General features: G+C 40.7%; 1 protein-coding gene across 1 annotated transcript in view; it reads right to left on the bottom strand.

The window, feature by feature from the left end:
• Positions 1 to 848: 848 nt before the first annotated feature.
• The window catches only part of LOC140948675 (cytoplasmic dynein 2 heavy chain 1-like), a 59,996-nt gene continuing 42,919 nt past the window's right edge, over positions 849 to 17,925 (bottom strand). Inside the window, exons 49-77 of the mRNA XM_073397940.1 lie at positions 16,742 to 16,993; positions 15,806 to 15,904; positions 15,380 to 15,503; positions 14,676 to 14,733; positions 13,835 to 13,940; positions 13,115 to 13,234; positions 12,376 to 12,510; positions 11,557 to 11,700; positions 10,936 to 11,025; positions 10,770 to 10,835; positions 10,337 to 10,390; positions 9,791 to 9,868; positions 9,171 to 9,302; positions 8,982 to 9,054; positions 8,223 to 8,332; positions 8,096 to 8,146; positions 7,763 to 7,888; positions 7,198 to 7,308; positions 6,788 to 6,943; positions 6,326 to 6,407; positions 5,791 to 5,933; positions 5,473 to 5,544; positions 4,965 to 5,069; positions 4,401 to 4,517; positions 3,893 to 4,105; positions 3,293 to 3,492; positions 2,330 to 2,414; positions 2,001 to 2,117; positions 849 to 1,140 (exon numbers count right to left, since the gene is read on the bottom strand). Coding sequence (XP_073254041.1) covers positions 982 to 1,140; positions 2,001 to 2,117; positions 2,330 to 2,414; positions 3,293 to 3,492; positions 3,893 to 4,105; positions 4,401 to 4,517; positions 4,965 to 5,069; positions 5,473 to 5,544; positions 5,791 to 5,933; positions 6,326 to 6,407; positions 6,788 to 6,943; positions 7,198 to 7,308; positions 7,763 to 7,888; positions 8,096 to 8,146; positions 8,223 to 8,332; positions 8,982 to 9,054; positions 9,171 to 9,302; positions 9,791 to 9,868; positions 10,337 to 10,390; positions 10,770 to 10,835; positions 10,936 to 11,025; positions 11,557 to 11,700; positions 12,376 to 12,510; positions 13,115 to 13,234; positions 13,835 to 13,940; positions 14,676 to 14,733; positions 15,380 to 15,503; positions 15,806 to 15,904; positions 16,742 to 16,993 — 3,378 coding nt within the window. The 3' untranslated portion in view covers positions 849 to 981. The remainder of the gene's footprint in view (positions 1,141 to 2,000; positions 2,118 to 2,329; positions 2,415 to 3,292; positions 3,493 to 3,892; positions 4,106 to 4,400; positions 4,518 to 4,964; positions 5,070 to 5,472; positions 5,545 to 5,790; positions 5,934 to 6,325; positions 6,408 to 6,787; positions 6,944 to 7,197; positions 7,309 to 7,762; positions 7,889 to 8,095; positions 8,147 to 8,222; positions 8,333 to 8,981; positions 9,055 to 9,170; positions 9,303 to 9,790; positions 9,869 to 10,336; positions 10,391 to 10,769; positions 10,836 to 10,935; positions 11,026 to 11,556; positions 11,701 to 12,375; positions 12,511 to 13,114; positions 13,235 to 13,834; positions 13,941 to 14,675; positions 14,734 to 15,379; positions 15,504 to 15,805; positions 15,905 to 16,741; positions 16,994 to 17,925) is intronic.

Below are 17,925 nucleotides of genomic sequence, written 5' to 3'. Positions count from 1 at the left end.
TCTGAGGTCCTGATCCCTTTTATGAAGAATGAGAAGCGTGAATAGTGAGGTGAATCTGTAGAAATGGGTGTTGCCTGCATTGAGAAAATTGATCGGTAGAATCAAGTAACCGGATAAGCAACATAAACGTTTTTGTCCAAAATGTCGTTTGGAAGTGTTCCTTAACACTGAAGGAACGAATTGTTCCTGAACAGGGAACCCATTCTAAGTTCAAAGCTTTACATTTTAGAGGTTATGCGTGCAGCAAAGACTTTAGTGCAAGAAGTAATATTCCTTGACATATTGTTAATATAAATGAGGAATAAAACGAGTCCCAACACAGTTCTTTGGGGAACACCAGACAAAACGGAGGCCCAAGATGAATAATGTCCCCACAATACAACTCGCTGGTATAAGGTCTAGTGCTTGTGTGTGGCGTCACGTAAGTGAGCGAAACAGTTTGTTTGTCTCGAAACTTTTGTGAAAACAATCTGGATTATCCATGTTTGGTCTCCAAAGAAGCACTCATCAAAACTAAGAGTGTACCCTCTGTTTTAATCTCTGCAACTGACCCTCCTCCTACGCTTTCTCAATCCCTTTCTTGATCGGCTACAAAGTTAGTTTTAGGGTATTTGGTAGGGTCTCTCGACTGAAAATAGCTAGAGTTTTGCCCCTTTTCTGGCCAAGTGGTTCAAAGTTTCAAGACGTAGGTTCAAAAGGCCATTTATACATGTAAAAACCTATATATATATATATATAATTCGTTCAATCGATGAAGGAAATTTTTCACCGTGAAGGAGATTCAGAAAGTGACGTTTGGAGAGCTAGCCCTTCATTAGAGCAAATCAAGTCATACATCATCCACCATGTTTATTCGCAAAATGCGATTTCCTTTATTCGCTTTCCTCTTAAATAGGAGGTCAAATGATTAACACACATAAATACTGCAAATGGGACATGAATAGCTGAATTATGGGACATCGAAAAAAAAGGACAATTAAATTACTGGCTCTTCAGGAAGAGAGCCGCGCCACACTGGGTCCATCTGCTCTGGTTGCCGCCACACGGCATATTAAAACACGTGACAGTCTTTTCTCGGTCTGCAGTGTAGTAGATTGGAACCGAGATGCAGTCGTTCTCGGGATAGGGGTCAGCTGTATCCTATAAAGAAAAGACGAATGTGACAGGTGTCAAATGTGGTCAACATCATAAACGTGAATTAGTAACACGCGAATAACGCAGGCTTCGCTTGAACTCAAACGTTCTCAAAAAGCAGATGGGTTATTTTTAAAGGGACAGTTATCCGTTTTGATGCACTGACGGTTTCACATATGTAATGGTAAGTAATACACGTCACGGATATAAGCGGTTACGATCAATTTCAGTTGTTTGTTTCTTATTCAGATTAATAAAGGGCGATTAAAGGTGGTTGAGGTCTCTCAGAAACAGTATAATATTCATTCCTGAGGAATTGTTATTCTTGACTTTTCAATAAGGTATGGGAAAGCAATCTGACTTGGGAAAAGCACAAGACAGACTGCGTGCCTGTTTACATGGAGATGGGGGACCCCAGGTAGGTGAGGTAACCCGCTTAGGTGGGGTAACCCGTCTGTCCATATAATCTCTCATTTTAATTTGATCACGTTTACATGACAGGTGGGGTGACCTGCCACATGTTACCTCACCTACCTGGGGTCTCCCACCTCCATGTAAGCAGGCCCTGAATTGAAAGTAGGTAATCTGGAACCCGACCCACTCGCTGGGGAGGGTGGGTGGGTCGCCAATCGCTCTTCGTGTTGGATAAAGTGAAGTGAATTAAACAAAGCATGCCAGTGTTTCCTATTTTGTATATACTCATTGCATATCATTAATTAATCCTCAGGGATGATATTTACAATTCAAATGGAATGTGAATAGCAGGATTTTACTCCAATGTAAATTGCTCGCATGTGAATGCTCCAGGGTAGCGCTCCTAATTCAAAAACACTGGGTCTGGTAAAAACGACACTAAAATAGCTTACCTTTGAAACCCAGGCCACCGATGCCGTTGGGATGGCTGAGACACTGGGCGAATCTCTCTGATTCTCTGTCAGTGTGTTGCCATCAAAGCTGCATCCTTCGAGCTGAAGTCCGCCAAGCTAACAAATGAAAAATTACAAAATAAATTCACTCAAACACAAAAAAATCAAGACAAGAAGGATGAGAAATACATCAAATTCCAAAGGTAGCGGATCTAAAATAGAAAATCGACGTCATTTTTTCCCGTCCCACACGACCCCCACCGCGAGAGCTTGCCGGCGCAAGCAAAAATTGCAAAGAGACCAATATGTCTTTACAAAGAGAAGCAAACCTTCACAGTGAACTTGGCTCCTTTGACCTGAGATTCCTTCCAAGACACGGCGAGTTTCAAACCGTCGATTGAGGTCCTCATTGCTCTGAAAGACAACAGCATCAAGAAATAAGTGCAAGGAATGATTTTTTGGAGCTCAAATTGTACAAAATTAATCTCCAACATTTTATTCTACATTAAAAGTTGCACAGGGACAAAAGCCTCGCCGTTTAGTCTCATCATTTATCCAGCTTTCTAAACGTTTTACTCTCGCCATATCCAAACAAAGTGCCCTCAGCGTTTGATATGATAGGCCATTTTTGGACGTTCAGAAGTTTATTCAGGAAGTCGCCAAGCGGTACTAAGGGCTAATGCAACTACTTTTCACACTGATAGATAACTGGAAATAACTGGGTGACATAAGAGCACGTAACGTAACCCTCGGCGTATCTGTTGCTTTTAGCGGGGCTCTCACGCACGGGAAGCGCGTGCAGCGGAGCACTGTGGGTAAGAAAATCTGGTTGAGATGTAACCTGATATTAGACATCCATGTTATGATCTTATGATCAGGCTCAGAAAACTTTCCTTCAGAAAGATATTTTTAAAAAGTCCCCACGAGTGCTTCGCTTCTGGCCTTGGCTAAATCTATATGTTCAGGAAGTCTTATTTTGGTCTTGAAAACTTAGAACAAAGAAAATGTTACCGCTGTGGTACATCACTCCCTACATTAAAGTAGGGGCCACGTTTATGAGTTAAGCACTGATCACTAATTTGGCTTTACCCAAATTGATTTACTGTTGAGCAATTTATAGAGCCTATGGTCACTATGTATGTTTGTAAATGGAAAATAAAAAGTCAAATCAGGCTGGTCCCTAGGCGTTCTCTCTTGTTCTATTGTCTGCAAGATTTACAAGATTGCAAGTGTCATCATAAAGATACATTTTGCATATCAACCAAAATTGTGCCAAGGACTCGTTCGCTTACCTAGCCGTTTGCTGTCGAAGGGCATTAAGGAAGGTGTCAGGATGAAATAGCTCAGAAAGGTCCAGCACTTCCCTTAGTAAGGAGTCTGAGTTGCATTTCTCCACCCAGGATCCCAGGGCTAGGGTCTTCGCAACAAGGGCCCTTAACCAATGGATGGGATCCTCTGGGCCTTCAAAGTGATTACTCCAAGAGAGGGGTACCTGGGGACAAAAAACGTATTACTTAGAATAGTAGACCGGCAGAGAGCAGCAGCGCCTCATCCGTGTGGAAGGAGTAACGTACACATTTGCTCTATGCTAGGTGAACCGAGACAAATTAAAAGACGCATTTTCCATAACCCCTCCCCGACGGTGCAGTGTCGACGTTCTGCATTTATGAGTTAGGAATCTTTTCCAACAATCCAAATTGCTTGGGGGAGAGGGGGGAAGGAGGAGAACAGCAGAAATACCTCTTACAAAGACATTTCAGAGCTTTCAAGAGAAGTAAAACACCTGTAGCCTTTACAAAGGAATTGATTTCAATAAAAATATTACAGCTTTGTTTTACAAGTTTAGTCATAATTTTTTTTAAGAGTTTTAAAGTAACAAGACTCCTTCTTACCTCTTGCTTTAGTAGTGCGCCCGCGAGAGCCTGGACCTCAGCGTCTAGCAAGGCAGTTCCTCGGATGACCTTACTAAGGGAGGAGAGGGAAGCGTGCACAATTTGCACCAATCGGATGGCATTGTACCTCTCTAGCAGCACAAATGACGTCACTGGAGATTCCTCACCAGTCTCTGCTGGTGCTGAAATTTTCATCTGAATAAGTTGTGATCCCTGTATGAAAATAAACGATTGGAAGATAAACTTTGATGCAATAAAAACGAGAAAACGATGTCCAACGTATATTAGTGTTTAAGTCAATGGTAATGGTAGACAATAAGAACGCTCTTGAAAGCCTCATAATCATAATCATAATCATAATCTCGTTGCAATCATTTCAGTTTGCAGCGACAGGAACTGGGAGCAGCACTACCTCTACTCGTAACACCTACTAAAACACAGAGAATAGAAAACAAACAAAAGGGATGACAAAAACAAAACAAAAAGAAGCAAGTACAAGTGATGATACCTGGTTTAGTTTCTTCCACAGGTTCAGTATAGGAGAAAGTTCGGTGGACCACTTTTCTTTATCGAATTTGTACGCTTCCAGATCAGAGCGCATCAACACCTTGAGCTGGCTTATGACCTACATAAAACAAGGAAGATATTGAGCTTGAATTTAGTTAAGGTCTCACTCTATCTTCACTCCAAATACATAACCTAAATTTCCGTTGTTTTGTATGACTTTCAAAAGATGAACGCCAAGAAAGTGAATACTAAGACAAAGTAGAAAAGCAAATTGGTACTGGCACTAATAATCCTCTCGAGCTTGTATGTTTTGTTTAAGTTAGAGAGCGGGTCTACTAGACTCAACGTTTTTAGAAGACTGATACGGCAACTGAATTTTCTCAGTCACTGATGGTTCTTTTCTGAAAACCATATTTGATTTTCCACACGCTTTTGTGCACACAAAAAGGAAAGAAAACAGAAAAAAATCTAGAAAAATAGAAAGAAAAGAACTGAAAAAGGAAGGAATCCATTCTGATATTTGACCCTTAGCGTGGAAAGGTTTCCAACTGTGCTTGAAACAGACCTGTGAACTGATGATCCTTTGTGATGAGCGCTCGATGTTTGCAGGTAGACCAAAGAAAGACGGTTTATCGACATCAGGCAGGGAGTTTATGATCTCCACGTAGTCCTACGAAAAGAAGCAATCCTTACTACTATAAACGGATTATGTTACTACTAAAAGAAAAAATGAAAAGAAATGAGGGATTTAAATTTCGTCGGCTAGCATGCCAAATTTTAAGAGGTCTTCGCTTGGGTTCTTATTATTTTCCCATAAAAACTGCGCTCTCTCACAAGCTACCTCGAGGACACAAGATAATGGAACCGCTTCCAAACGTTTTGCCGGTGGACATTGAAATGACTTTAGGGACCACATTGCACCATCAAGCTCGAATGTTGACCGCTTTTTTATTTTATTTGTTTGTTTTGTTTGTCCCTTGGGATTCACTGCAGAAAGAAACGAACAGAGATAAATTACGAAGAAAAAAAAAACGATTCCACCCTGCTTAGCAATCCACGATAAAAGCACTCACCCTGTGATGACAAGAAGTAGGTAGATTCACATTGGGAATGACTTTCTTCGGCCTGGCAGAACGACTTCCTCCCTAATAATACAACGTAACAAGCACAATAGACATGCAATCCAAAAACAAAACAAAACTAAACAACAACAAAAATTACATGCACTGCAACGCTTTTCCTTGGTTTCCAAATTTCGGTTTGCCTTAAGTTTGTTTACAACTGAGAGGCCTGATGCAAACCACTCATACGAAAAATGGCCTTGAAAAAGAGGCTTAAAAAATACAGCTGTTTTGCCGTCTAAGTAAAGCAAACTACGGTAATAAACTCACTTGTCCAGGGAAAACCGCTCGTTCAAAGTACTGAAGCAGATACGACTGAAGAACTTTAGCATCAAATGTGTTGTCAATGCGACCACCATAAATGGCATTCTCGAACAGTCCATGAACAAACTGCCATCGAACAGACCCTGAACCTGTGAATGGAATCCATTCAGTATTAACTGTAATTAAGTACTATTAATGGTACTGCGTTACATTTAATAAAACGAGCAAGAGTGTTTTATAACGTTTAAGGCCACGAGGCGCGACGTGGTCTTTGACGTAGTAAAACGCAAACGCAGCAGTTTCGTTGAACGCTTTCAAAAACGTTTACAGTAGCTCTCTTTATCGGCACAGTTATGCAAAGAACTAAGATTACTTTGGCCATAAAAAGCGACGATAAAAATTGGTCGTGCTTTATCACATTCCTTAAACGTGTTTTTGTTGTTGTTGTTGTTGTTTTTTACCGTTGTTGAATTCTTGAGCTAGGCGTCAATAAAATCAGATCATAATCCAAAGACCTTTGAAAAACTTTTTGTTTCCTCACCAGCAGCTGTACAAAGTCTGTCAATGATCTCAGCGCCTGCTCTCAGATCACCAAATGCAAACTCGTAGAACTTTGTCCATCCCTAAAAAATATATTATAATGATTAAGAAAAAAATATTATTATTAAAATAAAAAGAAGACGATGGTAAAACCCTCTTAAATAAGAACACTATGTTTTAAAAGTATATAAACGAGGAAGAGTTTCATTGGGCTACTTATATAAATAGAAATGTGGAAGTAAACATCGGTTAGTTTTAAGTCTAAGTATTGCTTAAGAAAAAGCCGTAAAATTCATAAGTTATCATTCATAAAGTACTGCGCAAGGAGGTTTCCATTAACTTTAGTTTCTCCCTACGTCTGCGAATGAAATCCTGTAGTTCGATCATTCACGATTCTGTGTAAAAAGTGACAGTCTCTCATATATGGTTATGTGTACGTTTTCAAATAAATTTCGCAACTAACCTGTGGAATGTAGTTTCTTCGTTCCTGCACTATAGCATGGAACCACGCCAACACAAACAGCGCCTGTGCTCGAATGGAGGAGTTACCGCGGCTGATAAACTGCGGGCTCCACGAGTCGTACGTTCGTTGAAGATTTTTCTTGATTCCTGGTGGAGCCTGAAACGAGAAGAGGTTACGTCTGGTAACAAAACTCAAAGCTACAGAAATAAACGCAAACTCTGTGAGAAAGAAAGGAGGTTAATTTTTTTAGTGTTTCTTGGTATCGCGGTAATGACTGTCGTAGTTGATCTTTGTGTTATGGTGTGGATAGTGTTCAGTGCATGTCTTTTCAATCTTTTGTATTAAGCCATTTGGCGATTGCATCCGTCCAAGAAACTACCTCTTTTAAACTGGAAAAAGATAAGGCTAACCTCGTATGTCACTTTTAGACTGGACTGCAAGAGAATTGTGGGAAACTTTGGATGAGATTCGGCCGTCAGCCACAGGCGAAAGTTCTCGTGAGGTTCCAACGAGTTGAGTTCCTGCGAAAACAAAACCATCACATCACAATATACACAGTTTATCAAAACAAAAAGGAGAAGAATTTGAAACATTGAAGGACAGCCTCACAGAGATGAGTTCTTGCAAACATAATTGCAGGTACGGGAAAGAACCGCACAGTTATGTACTGGGCCAGTTGAATAAAGCTCAACGTCAGTCTAACGGATAACGTCTGAAAATCAGACCAGGCAAACTCTTAATTTCAAGGCCAGAGGGCAACAGTTTCTTCTGACATAACATTTTATGAAATTGACGCTTGACCATGAATGCATGCCGTAACCAAAAGATTTCTCAAATATGTGGGACCACGCCATGTTAAAACACGTGTTAGCTGTGCACGGTAATAACTTAATATTATCTCAAATTTCCCCTTCCGTAACCCCGAAAGCTATAGCTCCAATTAGAAAAGGAGTATGCGAAAGTATTTTAACTAACCTTCTCTAAAGTTGGTAACCAGGCTGTGACAAGGTGAAGATTCTTCAGACACAGCCATTCGCCATTCCGGCCACAGTCGTGAAGAAGCTGCAAAGCGATGTCGGCTTGACCCTGACCCATGGCGACCTACAATCAATTAATCAGTCAGTCAGTCATTCCGTCCGTCCGTCCGTACGTCCCTCCTCCCTCCCTCCCTCAATCAATCATTCAATCAATCAAACAACGAATCAGTAAACAAACAGGTCATAAAGATCTTGTAAGATTTAAGAGAGCTATAAACAGATGGAGTCTACTAGCCGTGACGAGCTCTTAATGGTAATTTATTCCACAAACCTGATGATACTTGTCCACGCCTATGATATCAGCAGCCGTGTCCTGTAATTCCTAAAGAAAAACAAGCAATAAAAAAGTCATATCACTGTATATCTATTTGTCGGAATTGTGATAAACGTAAACGTACATGAGAAGGGTCGGCTCCAGGTGAGATGACCACCAGAATTGGCTCTCCTGGGACTGTCTCTTTAACAAGGCGTTTGAGGTTCAATGCAGGAGGGGACAGCTCTTTCATACCTAAGGAGTGAAATGGTAAAATGCCTTACTGTAGAAGTCACAAAAACTCTTCTAGAAAGAGGAGGTCACATGGCAACTTTGTCACCATTTATTAGCCAGGCATCCACCACATTACAATCAAGCCAGGTCAAGCGTACCCTCCAAGATTGCATTAATGAATTTAATGTTCGAAAGGTAAATCCGTTGACGCAGTTGTAGATTTCAGATTCAGCTCTGCATTCCTGCATACGCAATAAGCAGTGAATTCACGCACGGGGTAGTTATACAATTGTATTTCTACTAGCTAAATTAGGAGTGAATGTCTTCAAAGAAATTTTGTCCATTCAAAGATTTCTCGACCTGATCGAATATAGAGAAGTTATCGCAAAACATTCACTGTTCATTACGCATACAGGAATGTAGATTTGAATTTGGTACTGGTTACGGTACTGAATGCTATGGAGGTACGCTTGACCTGGCGTGACTGTTAAAGATAAAGAATTTTAAAGACAAACCGCCGTGGTACTTGACATTGCTCAGACTTGTCAATAGGCAGGGCGGGAAAAGAACAAGAACCTCAAAGATCAATGCACACTTGAATACACTATCGACCCCAGACTTGCTACAAGTCGACCTCTGATAAGTTCTTAAAACCTTACCTGAACCTTACCTAACGCTCTTGAAGCAAACAAGCTCATGGCACTCTGTAAACGGTCCGGTCTCATGGCCTGAACAATTAACACCTGTTTACGTACAAAAACAGCCAACTAAGTTTAATAACAAATTTGTGTACAAAACCGATCGACGACAGAACTCGTTTAGTAGGATGAATGGCGCGAGAATAAAAACATAAACGTACCTGTTGAAAGAGGCTGATCTTCTTAGCTATTGACGATGGTATGTCCTGTTCACACTGTGAACTGCGCTGGAACGGCATCCACAAATCAGTGCTGTCCAGCTGAAGATTCTTGTACAAGTTTGCAAAAGTGTTCTAAAGAAAAAAAGAGATAGAGAGAGACTATTAAGAAAAATAAGTAACACTGAAGTGAACTACTGAAAAGGTGAAAGACTGCTGTTGTTTTCTTCGGCAGGAGGTTTTCTGTGGTCACTTTATTCCGTCTTCTTCAAGGACTCCCTCCCCCAACCTTACCGTACAGGACGAGATGTTTAATTAGCTAAAGAAACAACAAAATAACCAACACGACAACAACAACAACAACAAAACCAATAACCTAAAGTATGAACGTAGCGCTAAAACCAATACTAAACTGAAAAGCCGATGAAAAATCTAGCTTTGTTTGAGCTTCGTGTACCCAGTACAAAAGGAGTTGTAGGGTTTCTCTCAGTTCATTTGCGCGGTCAGGGCTCCAAACAGGAAAGCACTCTAAAACATCCGAACGCACCACGAGACGCTTCTAGTCCGTTTGGTAAACGACTTTAAAATTCTTTTTATTAGTAGTATTATTCAATGAAACAAACCTTTAGAGATCCCACAGCACCGGCGCGATCAGAATCAATCCACGATGGAAGGCTTTCGCGAAGGTTTTTCATCGATTCCTGACAAAAAGAAGCAGTAGACTGTTATAGAGCGGATGACTTTCGATTTTCCATTGCGCGTTATGTCAATTTGCATAAACTATGTTTAGATTAGGGTATTGTTGGTTGTTTAGTTGGTCCGAATAGGTCATCCGGGACTTACCTCCGGTAAAAAAATGCACTAATACATAGCTATTGCTTTATGCTACAGTTATCCTTTACTCCTAACCTCGACATCTTGGTCACTTTAGTTGGTGCTCTATCGAAATCAATAGAGACCTTTACATTCTAAGACGAGAACGACTACGAGTACGAGATTTTCTCAATTGTAAGTGTTGCTCGCGCGTGAACCAGCGTCAATACGCGAAAAAAACTTTCAATCAAATCTCCCACTCGTAGTCATTCTCGTCCTCGAATCTAAAGGTCGCTATTGTTTTTCAATGTTACTACCGTTTTCTGATTGTGAAAGAGCTGCCTAGATGAACTAACCTGTCTTTTGAAAACACTCTCTGAAACCAACAGACCTGTAAAATATTCCCATTCCTGTGTAAGGAATTGAAATCTAGTTAGTATGTTTTACATTGTCTTGCCGAGGATGTTTATTTCATTCATGACAATACGTAGTTGTCGTGTAGCCCCAAGCCTCTGCTTCAAAGCGAGGCTAAGTGCAAATCCATTAATATGAAAATGATGATTTTCACAAGTAAGGTTTTGAAGTAAGCCTTAAAAGTTTTTTGAGTGTTTTGTGACACGGGAATAGCCTAATCCACCTCATTGAGCATTAATGGAAACGCACGATTACGCTGCGCAATGCAAATGTCAGCAAACAAAAACATAAATGAAAAACAAAATGCCTTTATTATTGAAAAAAAATCAAAACAACAGCAACAACACAACAAAAACACACAGCAAAAATTATTACCTTTGCCTCAAACATTTCCGGATGCATGCCGTGGACTAGATGTATTGCAAACATCAATCTGTCAGCCTGAAAATGAGAAAACGAAACGAGGAAAGTTGCAGTTCGACCAAGGTGCAAGTGTAACACGACAACAACGAAAAAGACACAATAAGAATACCAGTCGTACCTTAAACAGCGATCTGCACACATATTCGTAAACCAGTGACTGCAGAGAGCTTTTCAGTGACTTAATTCTTTGCTCTGTGCCACTTGATTGCTGAGGAAATAACACAAAATGACCGTGATATCGACATTTGTAAGCTAACTGATATTCAACGCGAGTTCTAATTGGTGAAAGATCTATTCTTTATAACACCAGCCATAACACTCTCACAACACTTGGATACTTGAATTGGCTTGCATAAAAAAGCAATTTGAAACAAGTTTTTCGAGTGTTCTCCCAAAATTTTGAGTGATTATTACACTGATAAAGTAAAAGGAAATTATTTTGGTATATTGCTTTATCCATTTTGCTTCACTAGAAAAGAAAGACAAATTAAAAATCTGATAATAAAACTGGATTGATCGGTATGTTCAGGGACGGCGGAACATTTTAGGAGACTCTCCTCTAGGTAAATCTTCATTTCGTTGGAAAAGGATGAGTGGGGGCGGGGGGGAGGGGGGGAGGGACTAGCCCCAGTCCACCCCCTGCATAGCCGTCCCTGACGTTTTAAGAAATGAAATTACAACCCTTCCATCAAACAGCACAAACACTGGTTAATGAAATAAACACTCTTGGCTACCATACCTGTTTTGCTTCCAGGGAGCGTTGGAACAGCCTGAGGAAAGCACTCAGACTAAAACGATACATGTTGTTCAATTTGGCAAGGTCGCTAATCACGAAGAACAATGTACTTCCACTCTCAGCCAATGGAAGGTAGGCATCACGCTCCTAGATCAACAAATTACATTAACCGCTTAACAACCATTAAGACGGAATGCATCAGGAAATTAAGTTATTTCAATTTTGAGTGGAAAAAAACGTTGTACCAGAACAATTTAAACAATATCGCATTTTTTTTACATTTTTCTAGGGCTATAGATATGATTATTTATCTGTAATAACACCAAAGACTATTTCTTATGAAGCCCGAGAAAATATATGTCAAATTTCAAAAAATGACATCTTACAGCGTGCAAAGAAAGAAGTGTCCGATAGCCCGGGGCTAGTGGATTTTGCTGTCGGGCTAGTGAATTCTGTTTTTAACTTGTCCGGCGGGCAAGTGATGTTTTTTGAGGAATTTGAATAAACGAAGGACTGTGAAATCAATTCTGCTCGTCAAAAAGCTTTTGGGGCTACTTGAAATGACGTCTGGGCTAGTAAACGCTAGCTTCAGCTTGCCCGAATGGCAAGCTGTAAAAATGATTTTCTATTCACCCTGTCTTACACATGAAATTTCAGAATTTTACCCGTGTTTTCAATTAATTAATTAAACCTAGCATAGATCTAATTACCCGGACCATACGGACCGGAGCGTCTGTATTGCCTAGGTCATCTCAACATAAGTTCAGGTGAAGGAGATGGGGCGATGGGGAGATTATATGCTTAAAAACTTATTGTACTTACCTGGTCCAGAGTGGTTTGTATTCGATGCGCATCCTGAAGGGACTCGGCGATAGTCAAACTGCTGGCTTTGGTCTTGTTCAGAGATTCCAACAATACTTTATTTTCCAATATGTTTCCTTCGGCACTGGCCAATGTCTACCACAAAATTTAGCAAAAAAAGAAAGATTTGACGACTACATATATTGCATTTGGAACAGAGCAGGCAAAGACAAGGACACCTCTATAGCAGGGCGTGGATTCGTTGGGCTACAATTTGCCTCAAACTGAAACAAGGGAGTAAGTGTTCGAATTACAATGATGGTAAACTAAGGGACCGCATTGGCAGGACGAAAAACAGCCTTGCAAGCGGAACTGCAAGCACTTAACTTAGGCCCCGTCGACACTAATGTGATGCGTTTGAAAACGCATACACTTCGATGCGTTTAGTTCTTTCGTCCTCACTAATACGCTGAGCGTTTTCATCGAAAACGCATCGATTTGAAAACGCTCTTGAAAGTGGATCAAAACAAAAACGCATACAGGGGAAAACCATGATCGAGAGTATCGCAGGCGCGTGTTTGTAGCATGCGCATAGAGTTCAGCTTGTCACAACGTATAACTCTATCGTTTCGAACGAGTGTGAAAAGTCAAAAACGCATCAAACCGGTAGTGCGGACGCGAATCGATCGATGCGTTTTCGATGACAACGACGTGTTGACAGGGCCTTAGTCGATAGCGGGGTGTAATAGATGAATGTTACCTCTAAGAGTGATTCCTCAAGCTCGGCTAACTGCACTTTTAGTTCCTCTTCTTTCCTTAGCAGCTCAGTTTTCTGTACTTCCAGCTGTGGCTTTTCGTGTTGAATAGTTATTCCCAATAGCTTTAATAGAAAATTGATATAGTTAGAATGATCACTTCTAGTAAAGAGATTCTCATATTATAAAGTCAGTTTAGTAGCTCGTGTCTCGTAAATGAAGATCCAACTGAGACCGATACAGTCACTGGTCACCGTCGTTCTTAAAGGACAAAAGTTGTCAATCGTAGTGCTTGAACAAGCTTCACGTGTTCAAAATCAGATGATCTCGGATTTAGGTGAGTGACTATATAAATGAACCTACACGTTTGCCATTTCTTATTCATGTTTTAAGCCAGTTCCAGGCTCTCAGATAGTGGGAATGCAATTTCGCGGACCCAGCTATCTCGGAGCCTAGAACAGGCTATGATATTTCTGGAAAGTGCAATCGGTTTTTTGTACTTATGTACAGAAAACAAGTTCCATGGCTTAGATTAGTGTGTATGCTTTTCTTTTTCTTTCTTTCTGTTATATTGCGTAGCTGTAGCTTGAATCCTTTTAAATTAAAACAATGATAAACTAACCATCCACACTGACAGCATCTCTCATCATTCATCGCGCCCAGAATGAGGCGAAATCATCCGGGACTTTAAAGTGTGACGGGCGCGAAAATTAAACTTGTCTTACCTGCCCCGTAAGTCCAGCGCGTGTGGTGGTGAAATTAACCTCAGAGATGATAGCAAACCCGTCTGGTGGCAGCTCAGGGTGAGGATTTCTAGTGGTCATAAACAACCTAGATAGAGAAAGAAAAAAACGCGCGATTTCAAAACGATTCTTACACTGCTTATTAGTATTACTGACTGCCTGCGTCTGTGGCTGCGAAGATGTATGACGAAGCGGTTTTACCGATGTTCCGTATCTGTAGAATGAAAGAAGGAAGAGCTAGAAAGGTAATAAAACAGAACCTTGACCAAACTTACCTATCGTAACTGCAAGGGAAGCTAGAACTCTCAAAATGTGGTTTAACAACCAGTAGAGCCAATAAGAGTATATAGTCAAACCCCGCTTCAAGGACACCCACTTAGTATGGACACCCACTTAGTACGAGCACCCCGTTAACACGGACACTTTTTACGGCCCTCTTAGTGTCTGTATTAACACGGTTTGACTGTACTGCACTTTGGTCCCTATAGACTATAGTTATAAAGCTGTTTATACCGGCCTACGGTAGAATCTAGAGAACATTGCAGGGTAATAATATGCCAATAAAAGGCGAACGACCTTATTTGTTTGTCTGTTTCGGATTTTTTCCGTATTTTTTTATACAGGGGAGAAAAGATCGCGCATATGACAAACCAAGTGAGCGCCGAGCAGCGACAATCGCGAAATGGAGGAAAAGACAGACGAGCTGTTCAGTTGCCTTCCTCTCCACATTTCTTTTTGCTTTATTATAACTCAACTTGCATGCTCAAGCATCGGAAAAAGAAAGTCTAACTTGCTGTTATCCATTTGATGTTGTTGTACTTACTTAAAGTCCTCATTGTAATCGATCACCTTTTCACCAATCTGCACGACGTAACGAGGACCTAAACAAAGAAATAATACATTACTTTTAGGTGACAACACGGGCCTTGTAGACTAAAACCCATGCAATCGTGAGGGGCTTTCGCTGTCGCACCCGACCACTCACTCCTTAATTTATATTAGGCCACGTCCACATGTTTTTGTAGAAAAAATTAAAAAGGACGGCGTCCGTCCACAAGCGAATTATGTAAACGGCAGTTTTCAAGGCGGACAAGAAACAAAACGGATATTGAAAACATTACTCGTACAGACAGGTTTTGACGTGCAAGCTCGCATGTATTTACTTTATCGACTCGAGGGGAATTAGTCCTGTGACGATGGTTCATGTATCTGATTGTTTCTCTTGCTATTCTTCAGCAAAATAAAACTACTAACAAAAACGCTTACAATTAAAAATAAGATGTACTGTAAGAATTTGCAAAAATCAGGAAGAAACTTGCAAAAGATCTTGCTATTTGGAGATGACAACTGCAGGATTACAGTTGCTCAAAAGAAACGAAAATATTAAATCCAAATCTATACCTTAAGAGCTATTGAAAGGCGAACGCAGTCAATGGGGAAAATAGACCATAAAAGCTTGTGGTTAACGACCCCGAACAAGCTGGAAAGAGGCACTTTACCATGCAAGTAATAAACGTCGATCCTCACCTTGACTAATAAAATCACCACGGAGGATGGGGAACAAGACGGGTTCCACACCGTCCATTTCCTGTATTACAAGCGTCTTTCCAAACCGTACGGCCAGCTCAAGCGCGGTTGAGAAGTTAGAGTCCTGAAAAGAAGAATGATACAAGGGCAACGGCTGTAGTATTTTTATTTTTTCCGGAAGCAGGTAATTGAACTTTTCTTGGACTTTATTAGTTTTGAAGACTCACAAATTCGCCCAGAAGGCATAAAATGGTGTCAAACGACAAAATGGTAGACAACGTATAGTCTCTACAAAGTCTTCTCGCACCTGGAACACAATTTTCTTCTCCATTTTAAAATTAGAAGGATTTTATTTACCATTTTTCAAAATATTATTTACCACCGCAGAGTCTATCTCAGAAGTGCAGAATACAAAATTTTGAGTACCTGTTGGTTGATGACTTCAAGCCTCTGATCCTTCAGATGAGCTTTCAACCATTCGGTCGCACGAGATGACGGGTCAACCAAAAACGGTCTCACAGTACTCTGTCAAAATAAAATTGTGTCAATTGATTTGATAACAGGTATTGGGTGAACAGAATGACAATATATGGAGACAACTAAAAAAATGCGAGTCTTATCAAGTGTAAAGCATGCCACTAGCTTTATTATTTTCAAGTACGATATTAGAAACGAGATGGGGTGCTTTATTTGACATCCAGACACCGAGAAGTTAGTGAAAAGACAAAAAACATAACAATAAATTTACAAAAATAGAAAGGGCACAGTCTTTATAAATATACGACAAAACGCCGTTTAATAGACCTCTTTACCTTGAGTGTTTTGTTTTCCCAATGTGGGTCGTTTGATAATACTCTACAGAACGGTTTTCTCATTCACATGCATATAAACGTATAGTTTGAAAAGGTGAAGGACCAATTTTTCTGAGAATGTCACGTGACCGACACTGGGAGAATCTTGAAAGCGAGCAAGCTAAAGTGGTCTATTAAACTAGATACTCTACAGAACGGTTTTCTTACTCACCTGCATATGAACGTATAGTTTGTGAAAAGGTAAAGGACGAATTTTTCTAAGAATGTCATGTGACCGACACTGGGCGAATCTTGAAAACAAGCAAGCTAAAGGGGTCTATTAAACTACTGGATTACTTAATACTATATTGAAAGCACTACAATTTTCCCACAATCTTCTGTGGTCCCTAAAACGACCAGCTACTTATTAGTATAAAATACGTTTCTTATGCGCTGTTTTAGTACAAGGATTTTTGAGTAGTAGTTTAGCAAAAACAAATCATACCGAAGATGAAATTTCCAAATAGAAGACGCTGAGCTGTACACTAAAGATACAAACGGACAAAGTTACCTTCAATATAACGAGTGCATTCTCCATGGACAAGTCGTCAGAAGGAAGTCCCTCAGCCTTCCATCCCAGCTGCTCACTTTCTGTGCTCATGAACCTTCTGAAGTCAAATCCCTGAAGTCCTGCTGCTTCGCACCATTTGGCCATAGTGACCTTTCTCACGTCTTCTGGGGCACTACTCAGGTAAGTGATAAATCCTGCAGCTACTTGAGCCCGCCTGGGCAACTGTTCTAGTTCAGCGGTTAGTTCGTGGACCTGAGTGGCAGAGGCAACTCCGAGTCAACGTGTCTGTATTCTTATTACAATCATGGGCAAAAGTCCTTGGGACAGTAATGCACTATTCATAATTTTCTGTCATTTCTGGGCTCCCTCATAAAACAGTGCATCCTCTTCAAAATTTTCTTGCAGTTGTCCCTTCCCCCACCCTATACAAAGTTGAAAATTTCAAATTGAAAAATCGTTGAAATTCGGAAAAAATTCTGGATACACGCGTCCAACTTTGTTTGTGGGGTAAGGGGGAGGTTGAGCCTATGTGAGTTGGAAAACGCCCTAGAAATGCAAAAGTGTCCCAAGACTTTTGCCCATGATTGTAGTCTTGTTGGCTTAAAGTAGGACACCCTGCCAGCTGAGCCAGCTCTTGTCTTTTTCTTGAGTGAGGAGGAGAAAAGGAGGCTTTGCATAAATCGTGCCAAGTCTTTAAAGTCGCGGCAGCCCAAATTTCTGGACCCGTCAAACCGGTTTTTTGAGTGAGGAGGAGAAAAGGAGGCTCTGCTTTAATCGCGTCAAGCCTTTGAAGTCACCACAGCTAATCTTTTGGACTCGTCAAACCGGTTTTTTGAGTGAGGAGGAGAAAAGGAGGCTCTGCTTTAATCGCGTCAAGCCTTCGAAGTCACCGCAGCTAATCTTTTGGACTCGTCAAACCAGTTTTTTGAGTGAGGAGGAGAAAAGAATTCAACAGCTTTCGGGATTTCTGCAACCTTTTGTGAGAAATTTCTGTACTATTTGCCGCTGTTTCCAAATTTTCCGAAGTTTTGGTTGAATGGAAAGCGTCCCTTGTCTCCTCACGTCAAACTGGTTTTTCGAGTGCGCGCATCCAATTATAACTGAGCCCACTGTACCAAGCGCACGGCTATTAGGCCTGGGTTCGAAACTTTTCAAATGATAAATGGCAATATGCATGGATTGGC

Source organism: Porites lutea, chromosome 9 (genome assembly GCF_958299795.1).
Source record: "Porites lutea chromosome 9, jaPorLute2.1, whole genome shotgun sequence".
Taxonomy (NCBI): Eukaryota; Metazoa; Cnidaria; class Anthozoa; order Scleractinia; family Poritidae; genus Porites; species Porites lutea.
The sequence above is the reverse complement of the archived record's forward strand: the minus strand, read 5'-3'. Positions and strand labels throughout refer to the sequence as shown.